At 40.7% G+C, this 27302-nt stretch overlaps 1 protein-coding gene and 1 long non-coding RNA gene across 2 annotated transcripts; both read left to right on the top strand.

The window, feature by feature from the left end:
• Positions 1–10998: 10998 nt before the first annotated feature.
• Positions 10999–19074, top strand: LOC131257921 (uncharacterized). Its single transcript, XM_058258869.1, has 2 exons — positions 10999–13019; positions 18606–19074. Exons 1-2 carry the CDS (start codon positions 11124–11126, stop codon positions 18693–18695), a joined length of 1986 nt encoding a protein of 661 aa, XP_058114852.1. The 5' UTR covers positions 10999–11123; the 3' UTR covers positions 18696–19074.
• LOC131257922 (uncharacterized) lies at positions 13026–18262 on the top strand. The gene is made up of 2 exons (XR_009177715.1): positions 13026–17298; positions 17453–18262. It is a non-coding gene; the product is annotated as an uncharacterized LOC131257922 (long non-coding RNA).
• Positions 19075–27302: the final 8228 nt, after the last annotated feature.

Raw genomic sequence — 27302 nt, 5'->3', positions numbered from 1 at the left:
AACCCATGTACCGTTTATCCCACTATTAGATTGACCGTTGAACGTTTTTATTTCCACCGACAATTTAATGGGCATAGATCAGATGGATAGAATTATCTAATGGATATAATCTTTTTTATTTATAAACCATTCATGCTAGGGACCTTCATATGGACGGATCCGATTTTCACATAACATTGCCAAGTATGAGAGATTGATGGATCTACCATATTCATGTACTTCTAGCTCCGTCGTCTCATCTCCGTTCTCGGTAGAACACACCTCGTTGCATGGTTATACCATGTCTTTGGATCTGGGATCATATATCATTAATCCAAACCGTTTATTTGATGGATCTAACCTTGGATGAGGGTAGAGAAAAATAAAATCTGTTATAAAATAATATTTCAACCTACGATAATATGAAAATATTCTTTCGAATGTGACGGTCCCCTTAGCATTTGAATAATAAAAGGGTTAAAATAATCCAATCTTAGAGTTTTTTCCGTTTATCTTCCATCCACGGTGAGCCCCATATTATAAACGGTTTTTTCATCGGAAATGATCAAAATCTAACGGCTCAAGTCTCGCGTAATCTACTGACTCCAGTACGTCGGGAGTAGGGAAACGGTTAGGTGCCTCGAGCTAGGTACCTCCTGGCCCTGGGGGACGCGGATTGCGTCCTACCCCAGCCCGGATAGTAATCCATCCGGGCAGGGCTCTGTGGGGCCCACCGAGATGTAAGTATTTTATCCACGCCGTTAATCTCGTCTATCATACCGTTTTAAGTTATCATCCTCAGAATGAGGCAGGTCCACAGCTCCAATAGACCACACCAAAGGAAGATGCAGTGATAATGACACCCACCGTTGAAGCTTTATTAAGGGCCACTGTAATGTTTTTTTACCATCCAACATATTAATAAGTTCATGTAGACGTGGATGAAGTGAAAACACAAATATAAACTTGATCCAAAACTTCTCCAGCTCCCAAAAACTTTTTAATGGTGGACGTGCAATCCCTACTTTGTGGTCCATTGGATATGTGGACCTGTCTCATTTTTGGGATCATATCTTAAAATGATCTGAGAAAATATATGAACAGCGTGGATAAAACGTTTACATCTTTTTGGGCCCCACAGAGCCCTGCCCGGACGGATTACCGTCGGGGCGGGGGTAGGACGCAATCCGCGTCCCCTCCTGGGGTTACTTTCACAACTTGGAAGAAATTACTTGCAGTGAATGAAATCCACCCCTTCTATCACCTACGCCACTCCTTTTGGAGCCATTATACCAAAATTTTAGGTGACTAAATACTCAGCTGGGCCATCCAAAAATACCAAGAACATCTAAATTCACGTGGTATGGCCCACATGAGTTTTAGAATACTGTGATTTTTGGTTAATAATTTCATCCGAATGAGGCACATAGGATGAATGGGTTGGATGGCATATAAACACCACGGTTGATTCGACACAAAACTAATCGTAGGCATTCCATCACAATTGTTTCCTGTGGTGTGGAATGTCTGAGTTTTTTATCATCATAATTTTTTGTTTCAACGGTTAAAACGAAGACATAGTACCTTATGGACGGGGTGGATCGCAAGAAAGTTACACCCACGTAGCTCTCAGTTTGCGAAAATATCCCCGATAGTAACCCTGCGCGAGTTACGTTAGCCGCCGCTCTTTTAAAAAGCCGAAAATACTCTCATTTGAGCGGACGAAATTAGGGTCTGTTTGGGCGGTGGGATTAGAAGGGATTAGGTGGGATGGGATTCATCTAGGACGGTGTGGATTCCACTCCATGTTTGGAAAGAATGGAAAAGCTTGGAATTACATAAAATAGAATTGCATTGTGTCCCCGCTAATTTCACTCAATGTTAGCAAGTTATCGTAAGTCCCACCATGATGTGTGGGCTATATCCACACCGTCCACCCATTTATCGAGATTATTTTAGAAGATGGGCTAAAAAATCAGGTAAATCTAATGCTCAAGTGGACCCGGCCATAGAAAGCAATGGAGATTGAATACTTACCGTTGAAAACTTCTTTGGGGCCACATAAGTTTTGGATCTACATCATTTTTCAGCCCATGCCATAAAATAGGGTTACAAAACAAATGAACAATTTAGATATAACACGTGTGCTATTCTCAATAATTTCAAATGATTGTGGGTATATCCATTCAATGTACCACCGAATTATCAACAAAGCAGGGCATTAATCTTATCCCAAGGCAAGAGGGGATAATCCCTGCCATGGGTAATAATTATATTTTTTGAATCACATCCCACCTAATCCCTTCTAATCCCACCGCCCTCAACATCATACACGGGACGAAGTTCCAGCGCAGGGAACTTAGGTGGGGGCCACACTGATTTTTTGAGAAATCCACTCCGTCCATCCGTTTTTCGAGCTCATTTTATGACTTTCGACTAAATTGGATAGGGAAGACTGGGAAAGAAATGCCTTCCGTTGAAAACTTTTCAGGCTCCACCTTGATTTTTATATGACATCCAAACCGTTTATAACGTCGTTGCCACTTGGATGAACCGAAAACACAAAAAATTTAGCCTGATAGATTTTTTGTTTGGCCATCCGTATGTTTCAAGATGGACTGATGAGTAGAAAAATGCCAAGGTTAATCTTACTCGCGCATGCAAAGGTAACAGCATGGCCCACATTTGTAAGATCCAGACCGTTAATCTAACATGATCCGATATTTATCGACGTTACACATGGAAAACATGTCTATCCATTGTCACATGTCCAAACCTGATCTTGAAAAAGAATGCTTGCCATCCTGTTTTGCTACCATGCTTGTTAAACGCATGGCCGCGTGATGATCGGACCAGATGATCTTGCGGCTATGGGACTGAGAATTTTGGTTATTGATTGATGAACGGTTAGGATCTTCATACATTGCCGATAAGGATTCTAATCTTGATTGGTGTGAGTATCCTATTCGCATGAGCTTGAGTAGAGTGATTTTTTAGTGGAGTGACCAAGGCACCGTCCCTTGGTCAAGCGCACCTGTAATATCGCCGAGATGTTAAGAGTAAATATTATCGCGGAAAATTGATCCAGCGCTATTATTGCGATATTGTGAAAATTTTATACAGTATTTATTTTCTCGCGATAAAAATCGATAAATTATCGTTTTTTTCCTGGAAACGGATTGGCCACTCCCCCTGCCACCAGCCAATGGCTGGTGGTCGGTGCTCTGTGGGTCCTACCATGGTGTATGTGTTTCATCCATGCCGTTCATCTATTTTTCTGATCATTTCATGGTACGAGACCAAAAATGAGTATATCCCAATCTCAAGTGGACCACATCACAGGAAACAGTGTTGAATGAACGTCAACCATTAAAAACTTTTTGGGGGCCATAAAAGTTTGGACCAAGCTGATATTTGTTTTGTACCTTCATCTAGGCCTTTATGACCTAATCAACAGATTGGATGTCAAATAAAAAGTACAGTGGGCCTTAGGAGGATTTTAATGGTGGATATCCAATCATTATTGGTTTCCTGTGGTGTGGTCTACCTGAGATTTATATATCTCTCAGTTTTGGGACCAAGTCCTAAAATGATCTATAAAAATGGATGAACAGCATGGATGAAACAAGTACATCAAGGAGGGGCCCACAGAGCACCGACCACCAGCCACGGGCTAGTGGCAGGGGGAGTGGCCAATTCGTTTCATTTTTCCTTAAATAAAAAAAAACTTATAGAAGTTATAAATAATTCAATTTATAAGGAGAACAGATTCGGTACCTCCACATCTAGCACCGTCGGTTGGAATTTGTAGGTGAGATTACAACTGTTCGAAGTTGCGGGGCATATTTCAACAATCTAGACCGTCAATATGGTTTGCCGCAATGTGGATAGACCATGACTAAGAAATCTACGACATTTAAAGATGGTAACCATTGGATCGAGTAAATTAGGCTTAGATCTGTGGTTCTGATTTTCATATCTCACAGATTTTGCTAGGTCATGTTCTGTCCATGGTTGGTCCACCTAATTAATGGTCTAGATTGCGTCCTTTTCAATCCAAACCATTAAAAAACTAGAGGCCCCCTGGATGAGGACAGCTTCAAAAATCACCATATAGAAAACCCCATTTAGGACCTTTGATTTCTTGGGGTCCATTTCAGCCATCAAGACTATTAATGTTTTTGTCTCCATTAGTGCAACTTGAACTGACCATCTTAATCACAAGATCCACTATGGAATGAGGATGGCTTTAGATTGCACTCATTTTGTGGTCCACTTCATCATCTCATGGGCTGAACCTATTTCGACATTTTGATATGGTGGGGCCCAGCAAAAGTATACATTGTCATAATTATTCATCCTCTCATGCAACAAATCCCTCTATTTCTGTTCTAATGATAAAAATCCTTCCCAATGAGTCTCATTGCATAAAATAGAGATCTCGATGATTATTACCCCATTGTCTATTCAACTAATAACAAAATTGTTATTTCCACATGGGGATGAAGATTACTTGGTGCGATGTGGTTGGTTTGATTGGGACATATCCTGCCGTTAGATATGAGTCCCATGAAAAGCATGTTTTATCAGGGGTACTCTGTAACTAATCTTTTCAGTTGGTTAACTACAATAGCAAGAATTTTTGCCACTTAGGATTTCAAAAGTTCTTATAAAGTTTCTTATTAGAATTATTTTAATCTATTACTAGATGATTTTTAATTTACTATTCTAATAAAAAGAAGTGGATATTATCATTAAAAGAATTATACAAATTCACTTAGACACCCTTAAAAACCCATCGAATACGCACGATCACCTAAATTTTAGAGCTAGCATTGAGATCTGATTATCTAAGGCCCTAATCTAGCCGAATTATTACTAACTAATCAAAATGGTCATAACTAAATGAAGATCCACTTAAAAGTAAGGTGACTAACAGATTATATCTTGATTATTCCATATATCTAAACCAAGTTGACCTAGTTACTCTAGCCTAAAATCAATGATAAAGGTCAATTAGGATCGAATCACCATTTTCGCTCATTGTAAATGACTTATATCATAAATTTAAGTAATCTAAGCCTAGCTAATCACACAAGATGAATTTTGTTATTTGTTTATGTAACGTTCTGGATTTTCGTTATTTTCGATTTTATTTAAAACAAAAAAAAAAACCTTAAATTTTTTTGATATGACTAGCCTACATTATTACATACTGACCCTTGACGTTCAAAGTAAACCTATATGTGGGTGGTACCAGTAAAGAACCACACAAATTCGATTAATCAACTGTAGAAAGCCGACAAATCTGTCCAATTACTTAAGCATCAAATTTAGCCTCGTGATTTGTTCACATAGGGCCCAAATCTAGCCAACCTATCACGAACTAATTAAGATGACCATAACTAAAATAAATATCTACCCAAAGCCAAGACAACTAGAGATCAGAATTTAATTAATGAAACAAAGTAACCAAATTATTATTTTAGCCTAAGAACCAACGATTTAGAATACGTAATTATGACCGAATCACTATTTTTGCTAATTACGAATAGGTCACACTATGGACTTAGCTAATCCAGACCCTAATCATTACGCACAAGAAATCTCCCTACCTAATTCATTTCAGAAATACCCCGATTATCTAAATAAGCTTTAAACAACTCATTAGTGGACCACTAAACCTGAGGCTATAGAAAGACGTTCGTCTTAGCGGGTTTGACGTCCATCGTGGGTGGCAAGCTAAGATAGTGCTCAGAACTACGTTACTTAGGTCACAGGCCAAGTGTTTAAAATACACAAATACCCTAGGTTGAAGCCTGAAACTTAAGTGAAATAGACATTCCGCTCTTTTGTGAAATTGTGGCTTTATGACCTCTAGATCGCAACCAAACTCGATGTATGAGTTAAAGATATTTCTCTTCTCATATTCGTATAGTCGCGACCCCAATCGATCACCGACGACTGTCTATCATAGGTGGGGTCCCCACGGTTTATCAAAGCGTCAAATTGTCGCTAAATTGTGATGGATCCCATGGCGGGACACCTACCCTCTGGTGCGGATAAGCTTGTGGGCGTCAGTTGAGGCCCTGTAAGTTAGAACACAGCTCCTCTAGGGAAAATTTAAGAGAAAAGGGAGTCCTACGGGTATTTGGGAAAACTCATGGCACTATAAAAGGGCCTATTTCTCACCTCCCTCACACCCATACGAATTTTCATTTTAAGAAAGGGGAGAGGGAGAATAGAAGAGAAGGGAGAAGGTGCGAGAGAGGAGTTGGTTTAGAGGATCCTTCCTGACGCCACTAGTCAGCGACATCGCTGCACCACGCCGCATTACCGGAATCTCCTTGGCAATAATTAGAGGTAATCAACGAACCCTTCTTGAAAATTGACTTTGAGGGCCAAATGCATGAGTTCTTACAAGCCAACCGTCTTGGTATAAGACGTCTGTGAGCCAACCTGCAAGACCCCAGCACCAGAAGCAAACCCGAACCCGGCATGTCGCAATTAATGATTTATGTAGTGAATGGATGATCGCATGCTAACCAGTGTGTGCTCGTTCGATTGATTGTCTTTCATAAATTTCAATTTTTGTGTAATGTATCATAAACATCTGATTGCATGCTAGAATATGGTGAAATTGTTGAAATTTTATGTTCATGCTTCGTATTATTCTCTTACATATGCACCTAATTTTGCCTTATCACCTATAAATCGTGATGATTTGGGTAGTATGCCCACATGTTTGATAAAATGCCCAAATCAAGTAGAATTTTCCTAATTTACTATTTTGTACTATTACATGTAGTTGTGATAATTAATTTATTAAGTATATTGATTGATTGTAGCTATTTAGTTAATCGGGTTGGCCGGTAAACCATAAATTTATAAGGGCAACCCTATTTGGGTTGACCACTCAAAAGTACTCCGATTGATCCGTCTTGAACACGGATAACCGATAATAGTCGAACTACACAGGATACTTGTGCCCAATGCTGGTTACACCGATATTCGCCGAGTATACTGAACTAGTTTACTAGCTGACCAACCATGTGTGTCCACCATGTATGATCAGTCTGCTTGAATCTGGAGCACCCCCGTACCCTGGAGAGGCCTGCTGATAACCGTTAGTGATACGATTTTCAAGTCTCAGGAATCGAGCATGGTGGTACGAGACACTGTGTCTTTGTTGTCGGTCTATGTTGGGGTGACGAGCCTTCTCGTAGTGACTAATGAGCAATCAAAGAGACTGAGAACCTAGTATATCAAACTGAAATGATGTCGCGACCGCTCCACAATTACGTTTGGGTGACGACCCTTAAATCATTTGTAGGTGCCCTCTACTCGTTAATGGGTGGCATAACCCTGTGTGTCCAGGCTGTATCATTGGGGTACTAAATGATCAGTCGGGTCAGTGTTAGTCTGCACATTGATTGAGGAGTTGTCGTTTGGGTGGTAAACCCTAATATGGATCAATGATCACAGGTATGGGGCCGCTACGGTCGCTTTGAGCCTTATGATCGGGTTAGGGCCATTGATTTAGTGGAGGTATTTCAGCTTCCCCAATCTGTCTGGATGACTGGACTTAACTAAATATTGGGCTAACATGATCACTTACTGCATTACATTAGTATAAGTTGTAGCGAGTTGGGAGTTGTGGTCGCGTGATGAGGGAGTGTTGACATTTACGAATGAGGCGACAGAGTCGCTATGAGGGAGTGTTGGATTGCGAGGACATGCATCATCTCATAACAGCATGCACGTCTATTAATAAGAGTATTTAGGAACTGGATGTTTAAATTGTTTTATCATTAACTGTGCTTGTGGAATTGATAACCCGTTTAACTTGATGTTAATGGAACCACTCAGTTAATACACTCTCACTCTGGGACGGTGTTTTAAAACACCAATAAAATCCTATCATAGATGCAGGTACCATGGAGTCCGACGAACTGGAAGGAGCTCTCGTATTTTCAATTACTGGGCGAGCCATTAAAGGTTGCCTTAGGCCAACGATGAGATTTTAGAGTTGACACATTTTGTATTTTTGGAACTATAAATTTTTCTCAGTTATAATCTCGTACTTTGGATAAACATATTTTACTCATTAACTGATTTACTTGCGTTAAAATTTACGTTTATTACAAGGTACATTGCATAGCTTATTTTAATTCTATAAACTGTTCAAACACCAAGTGAAACAAATTGTAGAATCTCACTTCGGCAAAGCATAAGTAGCACCCATGATATTGGGAGTAGAAATCTGGAGCGTTACAATTTAATTTTAGAAATACTTAAGTTAACCAAACAAGCTTTACACCGCTTGTTAGGAGGCCGCTGAACTCATAATTGTAGTAAATTAAATATCTGCTGCTTTAAGTTATTGAATCATGATTGTCTGAGTTTCGATTTAGGCGATCACACCTATTCGATCACTTCCTGCCGACAACTCGCCTTGATTGTATGTTCGGATAAATGAATCATGTATTTATTATTTCATTTATTTCTTTGGTTGTTAGAAATATTGTCAATTATAATGAGCCATACATTTAAGTATTAATAAATTTGGTAGTATCCACATTTATTTTATTTATTAGTTGGTCTTTATTCTTTTGATAAATATTAAGATAAAGTACTGGTAAAAGAATAAGTCCGTAAGTTCGTAGACATAAATCTATTATAATACGGTGTAAAAAGAAGAAGAAGAGGATTAACCCCTATGTTTTCACAAATCATTTAAATGCATAGTGTTACCGGCGGGGACACTGATAGTTCAATCAAACCTAGAGTCATAATCATATACAAATTTTGAATGCATGCCCTTTGTTTACACATATGGCCTTATTTGATTAAATAGCAAGATTCGCACGTAAATACTCTTTTTGTTACTAAATAACCTTTTTTTTTTTTTTCTTTTCAATGCATACTAATTAACACCTTCGTGCCAATTCACCCGACCAAGCGCCCAAACCGATAGTGATTGAAAACTCAAGTGCTCACAGAAATTAGTAGGCCCAACCACCATCGTAACCTTCTTCAGTATGCTAAAGTACTGGATCATGATGATATTTTGCTTCTTTCCCTTCATCCCGTCGGGACTCACCTCACCAACGGAGTGGATGTCATTCTAAAATAATGGTGGGCCCTACCAAGATGTATGAATTGTATATTCACACCGTTCATCTATTTTTCCAGCTTATTATAAGCTATGGTCCAAAAAATGAAGCGGATAAAAATTTCGGGTGGACCACACAGAAACAGTGGTTAATGACCATTGAAAACCTTTCATTGGCTACACAAGTTACACACACACACACACACACACATATATATATATATATATATATATATATATATATATACACGGTGGATGCATGAAGCCTTTAACCGTGGAAGTTCAATGCCCACTGTTTTCCTTGTGTGGCCTATTTGGACGCGGATTGCGTCCTACCCTAGCTTTGAGTGGCCACCGTGATGTATGGGTCTTATCTACACTGTTCATCTATTTTTTCGTGTCATTTTAGGATATAATCCCAAAATTGAGGAGAACCAAGACATATGTGAACTACACAATAGGGACTAAACTCTCACCGTTGAAAAATTCACGGGGGCCACAGAAGTTTTGAATGGAGCTGATATCTTTGTTTTCTCTTCATCGATGTCTACGTAACTTTATGAATAGGTTGGATGGCAAATAAACAACACGGTGTTCCCTAGAGAAGTTTCAACGGTGAGAATCATTATCACAGCTCATTCATGTGGTTATTGAGCCTTCCATCTCCCTAAATTTTAGTCCTATCTCATAAAATAATACAGAAAACGGATGGACGGTGTGGATAAAATCCATACATCACGGTGGCCACTCAAAGCTCGTGTCCGTTCCCAGCTGGAGTCGGCCAGGGTAGGACGCAATCCGCGTTCGGTGTATTCTACCTTGCATTGGCTTCATTTTCTTGACCGTTTCTCGAAATAAGCTGAAAAACAGATGGATCCACGGAGACACTGAGGTAGATGAGATCCTTAACTGTGGGGCCTATGATGCATGTGCCTTATATCCAATCGGTCCATCCGTTTTGAAATATCATTTTAGTTCATAATCTCAAAAATGACACGGATCCAAAACTCAGGTGGACTATAGTATAAGAAACAGCGGTAATTGACAGTTAAAAAACTTCTCACGTGCCACAAAGGTTCTGGATAAAACTGATATTTGTGTGGCCTCTTCATCCAGGTCTTTGTAACCTTATTAACAGGTTGGATGGAAAATAAACATTTTGGTGGCCCCCATGACGTTTTTAATGGTGGGGATTAATCAAGACTGTTTCTTGTGGTATAGTCTACCTAAGATTTGGATCTTCTTATTTTTTTTGCGTCATGCCCTAAAATGAGCTTTAAAAATGTATGGACGGTGTGGATTTAATTCATATAGATCAAGGTGAGCCCCACAGTTAGGGATCCACCGACCCGGATCCACCCAAAACGCCCCCCCTTGTTACGCGGGCTCCCTGTCTTGTCCAAACGTAACTCATAAGAGCAGTCATTTGTTACTTTCACTGCGTATGACACTTGATACGCGGGCATTTGGAAATGGATACATGGAGTGAATTCGCCCAAATTAAACTATTTAAGTTGTTGAACACGCCATTTTCAGTTTAATGGATAAAATTAAGATTTTTTGAAAAGCCTTAATAAATGATCTTTGGACACTTGTTTTTTGAATTAAGACCGTTGAATTTTCATCTCTAACCGTCCAATAAATGTCCATTAATCTAATTTTCAGACAAGGAAGTAAGTGTAAATTCGTGTTCATCGTAAATCTAAATAAGTTCACATAATTTGGACAGTTTATTTTGAAATATTTATAGCCACGTAACCAATATCTAACTGCCTGTGTATCATACATCACTTTCTGCTGGAGTATCAAACTATTTCTCATCAACTCATGAACTTCCCCCAATTTCCCAGTTCTGAAAAGCAGAAGAGACGCGGTTTCGTCATTTCACTCCAAACAGAACCCAACCTTCCCATTATACCCTTCCCGAACCACATAAAAACCTTCAATTCTTCTTCTTCTTCAGAGAAAATAATTCCAATCTTCTCCTCTCTCCTTCTCTTACTGTCCGACTGGAGTAAGGGAAAAAGACATGGAGCTTGTCACTTATTCCAAAACTAATCCCGACAAAAATCAAAATCCCCCCAATCTCCCCTGGCGAGACATGTTCCGATCCGCCTCCATCCGACGCCCCTCCGACGCCCCTGCCACTCCGTCCGACGCGGCCCCCACTCCATCTCCACCGTCCGACCCCGACAAAACCCCATCCCCAGACTCCTCGAGCCAAATCCCCACCGTCGAACCCCACGCCCGCCTCGCCCTCTACATCGCCATGGCTCACGCCGGCCTCCTCTTCACAGCTTTCCTCTTCTACGGCCTTTTCAAGCTCTTGGAAGAATACCTCCGTCCGATCCAATGGGCCATTCTATGCTCTATCCCCCTCCGTGGCATCCAGACCGCCCTCGTCAGCTTCTGGTCCGAACCCCTGAAATCCGGCCTCCCTGAGACTCTGTTTGCCGTTCCCGACGCGATCCTCCGATCGTCTGCAGCTACTTTCTCCGACATCCGCTCTGCCTGCTTCCGCCTTGCACTCCGCCGCAACAGCGGCGACAAGCCCGGACCCGACCCGAAGCGGGCCCGCCCCGGGTTCACCCGTCTCGTCCGCTGGCTCGTCTCGTTCTGGGTCTTCGTCCTGGCCTACGAGAAGTTCGGCCTTGGATCAATCCTCCTCTCTGGTTTTGGGCTCGCATCTGCCTACGGTGATGTGAATTCGACCATCTCGGCCGTCCGGTCGTTCCACCTCAACAGCCTCTCTCGTCGTCGTCGTAGTAGATTCAGTGGGTTTCTGACGAGTAGGATCCTCAAGCAATTGAAGACGATCGTGGCCGTAGGATTGATCCTGGGGATGATTGTGGGGTTCTTGTTCGGCGGCTTCTTCTTCACTTACAAGATTGGGGTTGAGGGGAAGGACGCAGTAATTTCTCTGAAAGAGCATGTACAGAAGAGTAATTACGCCGAGAGGATGGGCATCAAGCAGTGGATGGACGACAACGACGTGCCGGAGATGATAGACCAATACACTGGAAAATTCTATGAGACGGCATTGGAGCAGATCGATAGCCTGGCTAAGCAGTACAATCTGACAGAATTTGTGGACGGGATCAAGCAATTCATCTTTAAACCGTCTGTCGACTCGTCGGCCCAGCCTTCAACGGCTCTGATGGCTTCGCCGCACCCATACATGGAAAAACTCCAGAGTCTGAAGACCCGTGTTGGCAATCGGGAGTGGGGGCTGATATACACGGAGTTGGATGCAATCTTCCGGGAGTTCCTGATCACTAGAGAGGATTTGGTCCAGCGGGCGAAGGGATATGCTGTCCAAGGGATCGACGTCTCGAGGCGGGTGCTTGCGAGTGGGAAGTCTGTCATTGGTGGGAGTGCGAGCTTCCTCTTCTCTGTCGGTGTCTCAATCATCTCTGGTGCGGCAGGCCTCCTGAACTTCGTCTCACAATTGATGGTCTTCTTCTGGTTGTTGTACTACCTCATCACGTCGGAGGCCGGCGGGGTGACAGAGCAGGTGGTGGGCATGCTCCCGATCTCAAAATCGACAAGAATCCGGTGGGTTGAGGTCCTCGATCATGCAATCAGCAGTGTCCTTCTGGCTACAGCCAAGATTGCAATCTTCCAGGGATGCCTTACATGGCTGCTGTTCAGATTCTTCGGGATACATTTCGTGTACACATCGACTGTCCTTGCTTTCATCAGTCCCTTGTTTCCAATGGTGCCCACGTGGTTGTCATCGATCCCCGCAGCTGTGCAGTTGATGATGGAAGGGCATTATGTTTGGGCCGCCATCCTGTCGGTTGTTCATCTCATGCTGATGGATTACGGGACGTCAGTCATTCAGGAGGAGATACCAGGCCACAGAGGTTATCTCACGGGCCTCAGCATCATCGGTGGGATGGCCTTGTTCTCGTCTGCATTGGAGGTTATTTTCGTCTCCCATTTTCTTTTATTTTCTTCTTCTTCATTTTTTTTATGTGCTCGAATCACTTTCGGGTGTGTTTGGATGCTCAATTGATATGCATTGCAATAACCCGAATTGGAAAGTAAGTCCAAATTGAAGTTCAGTTGTGGTCTTGGATTAAAATGGCTCCATGAACACTTGGTATTTCTTCTTATCAGGTTGTTTTATCAGGATTCGGTTAACTCGTGAATCCAAACACAACCTCATTTGAACTGCAAACAGTCACTGATGTTTTTGTTGTATCCACAATGAGGAAGCAACCTTGAATTGCAGTTTTCTAAGTCCAACTTGAAGTGATGTTGTTGCAATTTGGAGCTTAGACTAGGGTGCAAATGGCTTGTGTTGGGTCGGGTTGAGGGGAGTTCCAAAGCTGACCAAATTAACAATCGGGTCTAGATTTCAGCCCTTGACACAGTGGTTTGGGTCTGGTCAAAGTCCAAATAGGTTGGGTTTTGGTCGGGTTTGGGTTAGATCCTTAGCTAAGAGAGTCCAGGCTCGACTCATTTATCCATGGTTAGGGTCTCAGTCGCAGTGGTCTAAGAAGCACCTGGCTACCTATTTTCTTTGGATAGCTTTTTACATTTTAGTCAGCTGACAAAGTTAACCATCGGGTCTAGATTTCAGCAGGGTGACTCTGGTTTGGGTCTGGTCCAAGTCCAAATAAAGTTGGGTTTATGTCTGGTGTGGGTTGGGTCTAGGCTAAGAGAATCCAAAACTGACCTTTTTTATCCGTGGGTAGGGTCTAAGTTCTTTTCCCCCCTTCTAATTTCTAGTTTCCTACTTGACTTAGATTCCTTGTCAGGCATCTATACGCATATTTTCTTTAGGTAGGTTTTTACATTTTAGTCAGCTGACTGAGTTAAGAATTGGGTTTAGATTTCAACCCCGGAAACTGTGGTTTAGTTTTGGTACAAGTCCAAATAAGTTGGGTTTTTGTTAGGCCTAGGCCAAGCATGGTATTAAAAAATGGGTATGTAACAGCTGTAACGTAATGGTTATGGTGCGACCCATTACACCATATGGAGTTGTAACGCTGTTCTGAAAAAAAGGCCCATAGTGGACTTGTAACAGCTGTTACGGGTCCATAATGGGCCGATACATTTCCTTCCTTTCAAAATTTTTTTTGACCGTTACAGGGCAGTAATGTAATGGCCGTAAGGCTGGCCATTATGTCGACTGTTTCCATTTATTGAATGCCTTGATGGCTAGGCTAAGAGAATCCAGACCCAACCTTTCGTCCATGGCCATAGTGTGGGGTGCTTGATTCGGGGTTGTAGTGTCCAGGCCTGGGTAACTATTTACGAAAAACACATCTCCGCAAAGACTCCTTGTCAAGCACCCATCTATGTAATCTCTCTGGATTGGTTTTTACATTTTAGTCAGCTGACTGAGTTAATGATTGGGTCTAGATTTCAGCCCCGGGCACTCTGGTTTGGGTCTGGTCCAAGTCCAAATAGGTTGGGTCACGAGGCTACGAGAATCCTGACCCATCTATCCATGGGTAGGGTCTAAGTTGTATTGGTCTAATTTCTAATTTCCTACTTGAGATGGACTCTTTGCAAAGCACCTGTCTATGTATTTTCTTTAGAAAGTTTTTACATTTTACTCAGCTGACTGAGTTAATGATCAGGTCTAGGTTTCAGCCCCAGACACTGGTTTGGGTCTTGTTGAAGTTCAAAATAAGTTGGGTTTAGGTCAGGTCTAGGTTGGCTCTAGGCTAAGAGAATCCACACCCAGCCCATTTACCCATATGTAGAGTCAAGGTGTGTTGGATGTTGGTCTAATTTGTAATTTCCCACTTGACTTGGACTCCTTGACCTGCCCCTGTCTACAGATTTTTTATTTTTAGATAGATTTTTCATTTTAGTCAGTTGGTGGAGTGAATGACTGGGCCTAGATTTCAACCCCGGACACTCTGATTTGCGTCTGGGGGTCCAGTCCAAATAAGTTGGTTTCGGTCAGGTCTGGGTTGGGTCTAGGTTAAGAGCATCCAGACCCGAACCATTTATCCATGCATAGGGATTAAGTTGCGCTGTTCTCATTTCTAGTTTCCTACTTGATCTACACTCCCAGTCAACCACTGTCTAGGCATTTCTTTAGATAGGTTTTTACAATTTAGTCACCTGACCATGTTAAAGATGGGGGCTTGATTTTAGCCCCAGTCACTCTGATCTGTGTCTGGTCTAAATCCAAGTCAGCTGGGTTTTGGTCAGCTCTGGTTTGGGTCTAGGCTAAGAGAATCCAAATCTGACCCATTTATATATGTATAGGTTCTAAGTTGTGTTGGCCTATTTTCTAATTTCCTCCTTGGACTCCTTGTCAAGCACCCATCCATGTATTTCCTTTATTTAGGTTTTTACATTTTAGTCACCTGACCAAGTTAACGATCGGTTCTAGATTTCAGCCCCAGACACTCCAGTTTGGGTCTGTTCCAAGTTCAAATATATTTCGGTTTAGGTTGGGTCTAGGTTTCATCTAGGCTAAGAGAATCATGTCCCGTTTATTCTTGGGTAGGGTCTAAATTGTGTTGGTCTTATTCCTAAACTTGATCTAGACTCCTTGTCAAGCACCTGTCTATGTATTTTCTATAGATAGGTTTTTACATTTTAGTCATCTGACCAAGTCAATGAGATCTTGATTTCACCCCCAGAGACTGGCTTGGGTATGGTCCAAGTCCAAATAAGTTGGGTTTAGGTCAGGTCTGGGTTGGGTCTAGGCTAAGAGAACCCTGACCGGTTTATCCATGGGAAGGGTTTAAATTGTGTTGGTCAAATTTGTAGTTTCCTACTTGACTTGGACTCCTTGTCAAGCACCTGTCTATGTATTTTCTTAGATAGGTTTTTACATTTTAGTCACCTGACCGAGTTACTGACGAGGTCTAGATTTCAGCCCAGGACACCATGGTTTGGGTCTGGTGCAACTCCAAACAAGTTGGTTTTGGGTCTGGTGTGAGTTGTGTCTAGGCTAAAAAGAATCCAGACTTGACCTATTTATCCATGGGTGGGGTCTGAGTTGTGTGGGTCTATTTTCTAGTTTCCTAATTGACTTAAGACTCCTTGTCAAGCGCCCGTTACCTATTTTCTGTAGATAGGTTTTCATGGTTTAGTCATCTGATCGAGTTGACAATTGGGTCTAGATTCCAGCCCTGGACACTCTGGTCTGAGTCTGGTTCAAGTCTGTATAAATTGGGTTTAGGTCAGGTTGAGGTCAGCTATTGGCTAAGAGAATCCAGAACCAATCCATTTATCCATGTGTAGGGTCTAAGTTGCATTAATCTAATTTCTTGTTTTCTACTTAAGACTCCTCGTCAAACACCCATCTACATGCTTTCTTTAGATAGGTGTTTACATTTTAGTCAGCTGCCTTAATTGCCTTAGTTGAAAGATTTTAAGGGACATTCTTTTTAAACATCTGGGTTGCTTATGAGTTTGGACTATTTTTGGGTGGTCTGGATTTGACCCATTTAAAAGCCAGGTATGAGGTGGATCAGATCGGGTGAACTTTCAGAGGCTGAAACCTGATCCATTTGATAACCAAGATTGACCCATGCAGTATCTAGACCTGTCATTGGGTTGACCCCTCTGTACCCCCTAGTTTAGACCATCAATACAGATACTATGGATGGAAATAAAAATGTGGTCATTTTCACCTTGTTATAACAGTAATTGCAATTCGCTTCATGTCAGCACACCCTTGATGCATTGAGAGGTGATTCATTGTTTGTAGAGGAATGACTCTTTTTTTTTTTTAATGTCACCACACCTGCAACTTTCAGTCCACTTCCATGGGTGAATTTTCAGCCATCAGGTGTAGCTGGTTTTGTTAGGGTAAGAAACGGCTTAAATGGTTCCTCCTCCGACACTTCTCCTTTCACCCTGCAAATTCAAACTGGTGGTTGTAGATGTTAGGAGATTTTCTCTCAACATTCTTTAGACTTTAGATGGTTCTTTTTAGGGTTGGGTTAACCTGGAGAGTGTCTCAATATTTAATAATCAAATTAAATTGTATTTAGATTAGAGAAATGCTGCACTGATCTCAGCGCACTATAAGTTATAGTGCTCCTAGCTCCAATGGGCTGCCTAGACACTTCAATCAATTGATCACTGTTCATTAGATCCAATGCATATTTACATGGGCTACCATGGAAACATCACACTGATCTGACAAATATTAGCCATTGTTTTGATCAATGGCCTTAAACATGGATGATGGATCGTTAATATCATTGACAAAAAAATAGGTTCAATCAATAATAACTGGCAGACTGAGTGGAGATGCCTCGTTTCAACACTTGAGGTCTTGGTATCGATCCCTAGTGGGGGTGGCTAACATGGAGTGTGTGTACTAACAAGCTAACCGTAAATAAATAAATAAAAAGAGAAAAAGAAAAAAAGGTTCAATCAATAATATGATCCATCTATTTGTTAGGGACCATCATAGATTGCTTATGACTCTAAAGAATTGATTTTGTTAGTCGATTGTAGCCATTCCATCCATGGCTTGGAAAAAGGATGGCCACAGAAAATAAGGCCAAATTAAATGGATTAGATCATCCAATCAGTGTGCTTTTTGCAAGGTAGCCTATATATTGCTTTGAGAGCACTTGGAGCGCTTCTCCGATCTAAATACTACAAAATTTAATTATTAAATATCGAGTTGACTCGAGCAGTATTGATGTGTTTAACTCCCTCGGAGGTTGGGTGTTCGACTTGAGTCTTGCTCGATAGTGAGTTTTTTGGCGACTCAGCCCAAAATCTCATCAAGTCGAGTTGGCTCAGCGGAGTTTTGAGTCAAGTCACTGAGTTTTAGAACAATGGTTCTGAAATGAACAATTGGATGCTATTTAGATCTTGTTGTGCTCTGATTTCTCCGCCAGTGCTTATGGCGGGTCAATGTATCGAGTCAAGACCTTCCATCTAGTGGTTGTACCATGAATGGCAAATATATAAAGATACCCATGTTTCAGACGATCCATCTATCTAATCAGTTTCCTCCATAGCTACTGTAGAAAATGGAACTAGTTAATGGCCCAACAATGAACGTTGAACAGTGAAGGAAAAAAATGTGAGTTAGGAGTGTCCGATTTTGTGATGGTCAAAACCAAGGTATTCCGTAACAGTAACAATGGCTGTGATGGGCATCACTGTTACTTTTACGATATGGGTTGTAACTGCTGTTATGGTTTCTCTCTTCTTCTTTTTTTTTTTGAAAAAAAATCCAAAAAACCTGTATTGGCCCTCTAATGAACCGTTATGGGTCATTTTTTCCTTAACGGCTACGACCCATAAAGTGTAACGGTTGTCACTGTTACCTTTACGTAACGGCCTTTACAGCCCCTTAACAGCCGTAATGGCAAACCATCGTCAAAACATTGGCCATCAATGATTGGGACCACTAGATGGGCGGTCTTGATTGTACTGCAGAAAGGTGACCCTACCATATCCGTTCTTAATTTTGTGTATCCTTCAGCTGACACATGAATTTGTTGCTGTGTAATTGTTTGCTAAGCTGAAAGAAGCCATTTGTGTTTGTGTGTTTTCTACACAGGGGGCTATCATGGGTCCTCTGATATTGACGGTCGTGATCGCCTTGAAGAATTTGTATGCGGAGTTTGTGCTGGTGGATGCAGAGGAATGAATGAGACGGGTATCTTCATGCAGAAAATTCACCGGGAATTCCCGATTCCATGCACTTGTGTGAAGAATTTCTGTATCTCTTGTTCGGGCCGTTCGCCAGCACAAATGGAGGCGAAATGGGAGACATTTTTTTCACGAAGATTGTCAGTGGGGGGTGGCCCGTCTGTACTTGTGTGGTATATTTATTCATTTTTTATTGATTTTACTTCTCTATGAGATAGAATTATTATTATTCAGGGTGTGTGTTGTAATATTTTGCTCAGAATCTCAACTTTTGGATGTTTGAAGAGAAACCTGTACACTTCTTTTTTTTGGTGTATCGTTTAGATGTGTAATTTTTGTGGTGAAATGGAAGGTGTGATAATATTTTTGTGTTGTAATATTTTGTCCAGAATCTCAACTTTTGGATGTTTGTAGAGAAGCCTGTACACTTTTTTTTTGGTGCATCGTTTAGATGTATCATTTATATAGGCATGTTTAGATGTGTAATTTTTGTGGTGAAATGGAAGGTGTGATTTTTAGATTGGAAGGGCTGATTGTTGATCAAAGGTTGTGTTTAAATCTCTGTTACATGGTTTTAAGACTTGGGCTAGTCTGATGGGACTTGTCTGAGTTGACTCAGACTCAGTGGGACCTGATCCGGTTTGATGCATGAGTTGCCCCTGACTCGGGCAAGTCCTGACTCAACTCAGGACTGAATGGGTGCATCTGGGTCCCGAAGTCTTTTAACCGTGATCTGCTGTCGCAGGTGTTTGGTAAGCCCATGCGTGTGTCACAAGCACAGGTGCGAATACATGCCTCGAGCTTGCATTTTTTTTTTTTTTTAATTCCATCAGTTGGGCCATTATTCTTTTGATCTTCTTGCTGGAAAATCAGGCTGTTTCACTTCTCAGGTTGGCCCAAAATGCTCAAAACAAACGCATGGCTAAATGGTTTATAAGTCAGCCATTTGTTCTGTGGATTGTGGCCCACCTGGGCATGGAAAGTGCCCCAGTTTTTAGATCAGAAGATCTTAGTGGCTGATCTGCTGAGTTTTATGTTGGATGCAGCAAGTCGCTGGATGCAATTCGCGGCCTCCAATATGGATCTCACTTAATATCCAAAAGTTTAAAGCTTTCAAAAACAAAACCCATTTATTGGACAGTTTAAAACAGACTTCTTTTTTTTTTTCTTTTTTTTTTTTTACACACACCCTCACACCCACACACACATGGGTACTCGAACCCAGACCTTTTAATTGCATTCAATATTCAGTGGGATTTCAAAATTTTAAAATGTGGAGCCAACTAACTATGAGGTCGAAAATGCTCAAATACTACTTGGATTGTACATAAACTAGGGGTATGGCACACTGTGGAGCCAGTAGAAAGGAGAGAGGTGAAAGGAGGCCGGAGTTTTTACAACACCCGTTTTAGGTGTTGGTGTGGAAAACACCCAAAAGGCTGCAGGGCACATCATGTTTTAAGTGTAAAATCCACTCAGCTCTTCACATTTTATATTTGATGTTAGGCCTTGAGGTTATAATAATAAATAAATAAATAAATAAACGAAAACAGCTAGATTCACAACATGATGGGCAGCCATAGGCTCATGTGTGGGCCATATATAGTGTATTTCCATTAAATCGTTGATTAGGTCTAACTCACCAAGACAGAGCAGAAACAAAAATCAATTTGTTTAAACACTCAAGTGAGCCACACCATGTGAATGGAATGGTTTTGGGAATAATTATGCATTGTTCCCATTAGTGTGATCCTAATCAATATTTTTATTGGGCTGATATTTTGTATGTACAATTGAAATTATGGTTCTCATTTGATGGATGTGGTAGATTTTGAAATTGTGTGGCATGTGTAAGTTTCGCAGAGCTAAGAAATGAATAGATGTGTCATATATGAGAAATGATTATGACTAAATAAAATTTATACATTTTAACACATAATTGCTTACTTAAACTAATATGTCTATTTAAACTAAGTCAATTAACTCTAAGACTTCCAAGCCAATAGATGGTCCAATCACATAGACTGCAATAGATATGTCAATCAATCACTAGTGTATAAACGATAGCGTATATGTGTGTGGGATGTGCTAACTATTCAAATTATAATATTTATCTAAGTATGTATACATATAATTCATTAATCAATTACATAAGCATAATTAGAAAAGTATCCAAATGACAATCTTAGACATAAGCATGTACAATGGTTCAGTTTCCCTACTCTACTCCTGGCGAACGAACTCTCTATGAGTGTACTGGTGTTTACTATCAATGGTTTTAAATCTGGTTCATCTTCAACCTTTATAGTCCTACATAAATACGGCAATTCTACACAAGAATCTAGTATATTCTCTCGCTGGAGACTCCCACAAGAAACTTTAGTTGGCTTTCTATCGGCTAACCAACAACTTCGGTCCTAGTCCAAGGACCTACATTTACTCCTACAGGAGGCTCCCACGGAAACTAACATATACGCGCCAATATTCGGTGAATTTGGCTCTAGACAAGAGTCTTAGTCCTACATAAGAACCTATCGAGTTTGAGTTACAAATTCTTACCATCAATCCTACACAAAGAAAGAAATTATGAAATTATACATGGCACTTGTTGAATTGAGCCTCATTGCTGCGTCGTTCTTGAGTCACTTTTTTAAAGTTCTCTTGTGCTTGAATCCCTCCTCAGTTGCTCCCCTCATCATTGATGCCAATGCTTGCCAACACTTTAGTTCAAAGATCAAACATCTTTCATGCGATGCTTCATTTGAGGTGAGTAATGTGATGGGAGGGTGGTAGAATCTCATACAACTAATGAGATAGTTGAAATCCTAGTGGATTTAACTTGGACGTAGGCCGGTGGGGCCCACTGGTGAGCAATCACTAGTGGGTGGGTCCCACATGTTTAGGTGTCTTCCGGCCTTTCTCCTTTTCTGTTATATTTCAAATTCAAATTGAATTTGATTTATGATAGGAGATAGGGATAAGACCGGATGATATGGTCTCATCCAATCTCCCCTCCTTTCCTATAAAAGGCATGCGCTCTCTCTCACAAAAAGAAATATACAAAATACTGAGAGTATACGGAGAGAGAAACATTGTGCACGAGAGTCTGTCCATCTTAGCTTGTCCTTGGGACGATCTGATCCATAGATTGCAATCCGGGACCACTATATACCGTAGGATCAGAGGTGTGAATAGTTCCATCTGCTCCAGTAGTAGATAGGCGGGCCGTTGGAGTACCGTTCTTCTGCTTTGTAAAGGTTTCAAATATCGTGTAGACTGTCAGATCTTGAGGGCTCACCTTCCGCGCTTCCCATCAGTGGTATCAGAGCGTATTTAACGGCGGATCTCCGATTATATTCATCTAAAAAGGTAAGTGACTCAACCTTTTTTTTTTGGATTGGAATCTTTGACTTTCGAATGGTATTGGATCAGTATGTGTACGGTGGAATAAATTTTGGATACACGCATGAGGATACATGTAGTATATGCATGTATCCTGGCTTTAAATATAATCGGCATAAATGTATACACGTATGCCATTTGCCTGTAAGCCCGATTAAGTTTCCATACACATTATGCATCATACCACATGCGTGTACATCACAGTCATACTACATGCGTGTACATCACAAATATGCATCACAGATATGCATCATACCACATGCGTGTGCATCTCAAAAAATTTAAAATACAGCAATAGTTGTTGTATTGAACTATACCACTAAAATTATAGCCGATGACGTATCTCACCATACATGAATGATTGGTTGATGTACATGCACGTGTGTTGGCTTCTATACATATACATGTCACGTGTCACGTGTGTTGGCTGACGTGTCACATGTGATGGTTGATGTACATGCACGTGTGTTGACTTCTGTACATATACGTGTCACGTGTCATGTGTATTGGCTGACGTGTCACATGTGATGGCTGATGTACATGTACATGTGTTGGCTCATGTGCACGTAATGTGAATGGCTGGTGTACAGCATGCCATAAATGATTGCACACTTGGGAATCAGATTGGCTAGTGTACATCAGTGATGTACACAACTAAGACACGTTATGTGTTTTATTTACGTTGACAGAAATAGAAGTTGTATTCACATGGGTTACTTGATATGTACCATGATATGTACTGTATCCAATCTGACCATCCAATTAGACCCACAACATCATGTTGGTGACCCACTGAATAAGATGACCCATTCATGTTAATATGTGTATTGAAGTGCATTCACATTGACAAGTGCTTGTGAATGTGGGCCCTATGGACCATGATCATAGCACATTAACGTGTCCTTTTTTTGAGTCTTTAAAAGAAACATATATATTATTGCATGGACTATGATCAAACCGACAGGATACAAAAGCATAGCTACTGCGGATTGGCTGATGTGAATAAAACCAGCCATTTAGTTGTTGTATTCAAATACACTGCCATAAATATAGCTGCCGTATGAAGAAGAAACGGATTGGCTACTGTTCAATCACACCAGCTATATTAACGTCAGCAACATATGTAGGTCTGATCACATGGTATGAGTAGTATCCAAACCGTTTATCCAACAGGTGAGCTTGGATATTAGTTAAAACAGGCAAAAATAATTATAAAATGGGCCACACTGTACAATGAACATCTACCATTGTGGTGATGAGGGCGGCTGACTTAGGTCCGTAGAATATAGTCCTGTCAGTGTTGCTGGCTCGGCTGTTCTAAAATGAGCGGTTGAGTCATGTAACTTGAGCGAAAGCCTAGGCTATTTGGTTCCTAGTGTGGACGGTACTACGTTAACCTAGGCTACAGGTCTGTGCTGGCTCGGGCCTAAAACGCCCAACGGTTTTGAATCAGGTGTACCACCATTTTTTTAAAAGATGGTCCTGATCCATATAAGCTAGAATGGTGTGGCCACCTGAACTTTAAATCGATTTTTTTTTTCTCATTATTTCATGCTGCTACTTTATACTTGATTTTTTAGATTTGATCAATTACACATGCATATGAATGTTGTTTCTTTTATAAAATTTTCTTCTTCACTATTGATCTAGAGCTCATTAGTGAACGAAACGATCATCAACTATGATGATCAATGTTGATGAAAGGATCCATCATCAATAATGATTATTATCGATAATGATCAGATCCATCACTAATAATCATGATCACAGGTGAAGATTGTATTCTCTTTATCTAAGCACTTAATTTTTCCTTTCTGATGATGATGTTAATATGCATGAAAATATTCGGCTTGATGTGTTTAGATCTAAGCCCCATTATTTTTCATTGGAAAAAAAAAAAAAACTTAGTCCTTAGATACTCCCTATACACAAATAAAGGTTGTGCATAACCTGAGTGGGAGTTTATTCTCCTCCACCAAATGATGCATGAAACCATATAATGGAATGTTGTACGTTATACAAATTTATTCTTATAAAAGTATTAAACTCATCTTAATTAGAGAACTTGATTGTTCTACACTACCTATTTGGGTATGTGGACTTTCAAATCTCATTAAGATGCGTTTACTACTTTTATACTTTGAAAATTTATATAACACGTATAAATGCTGATGATTAGTGTCAATACCTTAGATCTTAGCTAAATAGTGATACTCATGCAATGTAGAGATGACCACCAAAGCGTTAATTGCTGAATAGCTGAAAGGACAATATTTCAACGGCAACAACTACGAAGACTGGTCCCGCGTGGTGCGATGCCTTCTGGACGAGGACGACATATCTCACACACTCGATGTAGTTCAAGAGGAACTCATCTTGGCTGAAAATGAAAATTTACAAGAACATAGGGTTGCGATGACTCGCTATAATAAGTGACGAAAATAAAATCGTTCAGCCCGTAATGTCCTTCTTAGCACTATGCACAAAGAACTCATACCTACGTATGAAGTGCATGAAACCGCTAAGAGAATCTGGGAAGCACTGAAAGATGCCTATGCGCAGAAGTCAGATGCGAGAGTTAGGGCAATGGAATTAGAATTTCAGGAGTACAGGATGCCTGTCGACTGCCCCATCAAAGATCATATTCGTAAGATGGAGCAAATGATAGGTGCCCTTTGGAATGTTGGGCGTAAATTAACTGAAAATCATAAGATTATAGCCATGCACCGTTCCTTACCCGAATCTTGGGCCCAAATCAAAAGAATTCTGAACCATACTGATTCTATCACTACGTTCAGAGACTTTTGTAGCCACTTGGTACGTGAGGTTGAAATGAATGCAATTTAGCAAGGTTCGGCAAAGGCCTTTGTAACAAAGACGCATAAGCGGAAAGCTAACAATAAACAGTTCAAAGCTTGTAAGAAGGCAAAGAAGAATAATAAAAAACAGAAGACCACAACACCTCCTCCAAATCTCAAGAAGGGGAATGGAAAGAAGAAGCAAAAAAGAATAAATATAATCTGCTTTGTTTGTGAAAATTTCGGCCATTATACTAGACAGTGTGCCCACAAAAAGACGGAAATTTCTCAGTCACAAAATACTTTGTATGTACGCATTTGTTCTGAAATCCTTTCCATTGATACTATATCTAACGAGTGCATTTTGGATTCAGGCGCAACAAAGCACGTGATACAGAGTCGTCGAGGACTCGAGGAATTTTGGCCTGTAGCTAAAAGAAGTTACAAGCTGTACATGGGCAATAACGCTGTTGAAGGCGTACTAGGGATTGACGTTCTTCATCTCTGTACGCGCATAGGGCAAACAATAATCCTTCATGATACTCTTTTTGCACCGGGGATGCGTCGGAATTTAATTTCTTTTTCTAGGTTATTATTTGATGGTTTTGAAATTCATTTTTCTGGGACACGAGTTTCTTTGAGACTAAATAACCTCGTCTTTATATAGAAAAATTTAATTTCAGATTCATTTATTCTGGACATAGATAGTGATAATGTACCTCTTGCTTTATCTGTTATATCGAATGAAACTGTATTATCTGAATATCAAAAATGGCACGAGAAGTTAGGTCACATCAGAAAGGATCGTATAACAAGACTAATTTGTTCTAGTCTATTAGACTCCTTATCCAAAGTTAATTTGTCATTTTGTGAACGTTAATTGTGTGTTCGGGAAGACTTTAAAGAAACCATTTCCCAAAGCAAATAGGTCCAATGGCTCACTAGAGATAATCCATTCAGATATATGCGGACCTTTTAATGTACATGCCAGAAATAGATGTCAATACTTTGTCACTTTCATTGACGATTACTCGCGCTATGGATATGTGTATCTCATCTCACACAAATCTGAGGCTTTTGATTGTTTTCTTAAATATAAAGCTGAGGTGGAAAATCAACTTGAGAAAAAGATTAAAATCCTTCGATCTGATAGAGGTGGCGAGTATACATCTGAAACGTTTAAATCATATTGTGAAAACGTTGGAATTGTTCGGCAGTACACAATGGCTTACACTCCACAACAAAACGGTGTTGCAGAAAGAAGGAATAGGACACTATTGGACATGGTTAGATCGATGATGGCACAAGCCAATCTCTACCACATTTTGGGGAGACGCACTGTTAACAGCCGTCTACGTCCTTAATAGAGTCCCATCCAAAACCATTCCTAAGACTCCATATGAGATGTGGTCTGGGAGGACTCCTTCTTTAGCCCACCTACGCCCTTGGGGATCATTGGCATATGTTTTGCTACCTACTCAACATAGAGGTAAACTTGATAGTAAAATCATTGAATGCGTGTTCATTAGGTACCCTATGCATTCAAAGGGATACGTTCTAGTTTATGAGGACCATGGACGATGGATTGAGATAGAATCCCGAGACGTGACCTTCGTTGAAGATAGATACCCAAGCCGAATGAAGCAAAAGGTTCCAATAGAACTTTTTGAAATACCCAATGTATCTCAGGAGAGTGGGAGTTCTGCTCCTCAAGATGAAGATGCTCCTATAGTTCACCAGGACAGTGGGAGGACATCTCAGCAGGCTCCTGAGTTACGTCGAAGCGAAAGAGGATTGATTTCCCGAAGATACTTCGATATTGAGGGGCAAACATTCTCTTGCGTTGCAGTTGATGATGATGAACCTGATTCATATCAAGATGCATTATTATCTTCTAACTCGGCCGATTGGGTAAATGCTATGGACGAAGAGATCGCCTCCATGGAGAAGAATAAAGTCTGGGAACTTGTTGATCTGCCTTCCAATCGCAAAGCGATAGGTAATAAATGGGTACTTAAGATCAAAAGAAAGGCAGATGGTACAGTGGACAAGTATAAAGCACGATTAGTTGCTAAAGGTTTTACACAACAAGAAGGCATTGATTACGAGGAGACCTTTTCACCTGTTGCAAAGTTCTCCTCAATCCGCATGATCTTGTCCATTGTCACAAGTTTAAACTTAGAGTTATATCAGATGGATGTAAAGACCGCATTCTTAAATGGTGACTTGGATGAAGAGATATACATGCAACAGCCCATGGGTTATGTGGACAAAAAGCATCCAAAGAAAGTCTGCAAGTTGTTGAAATCTATTTATGGGCTGAAGCAATCTTCAAAAAAGTGGTACATGAGGTTCCACTTGGCCATCACCACTTTTGGATTCACGATGAGTGAAGAAGATCATTG

The sequence above is a fragment of the Magnolia sinica genome, chromosome 10 (genome assembly GCF_029962835.1).
Source record: "Magnolia sinica isolate HGM2019 chromosome 10, MsV1, whole genome shotgun sequence".
In the NCBI taxonomy this organism is placed as follows: domain Eukaryota; kingdom Viridiplantae; phylum Streptophyta; class Magnoliopsida; order Magnoliales; family Magnoliaceae; genus Magnolia; species Magnolia sinica.
The sequence above is the reverse complement of the archived record's forward strand: the minus strand, read 5'-3'. Positions and strand labels throughout refer to the sequence as shown.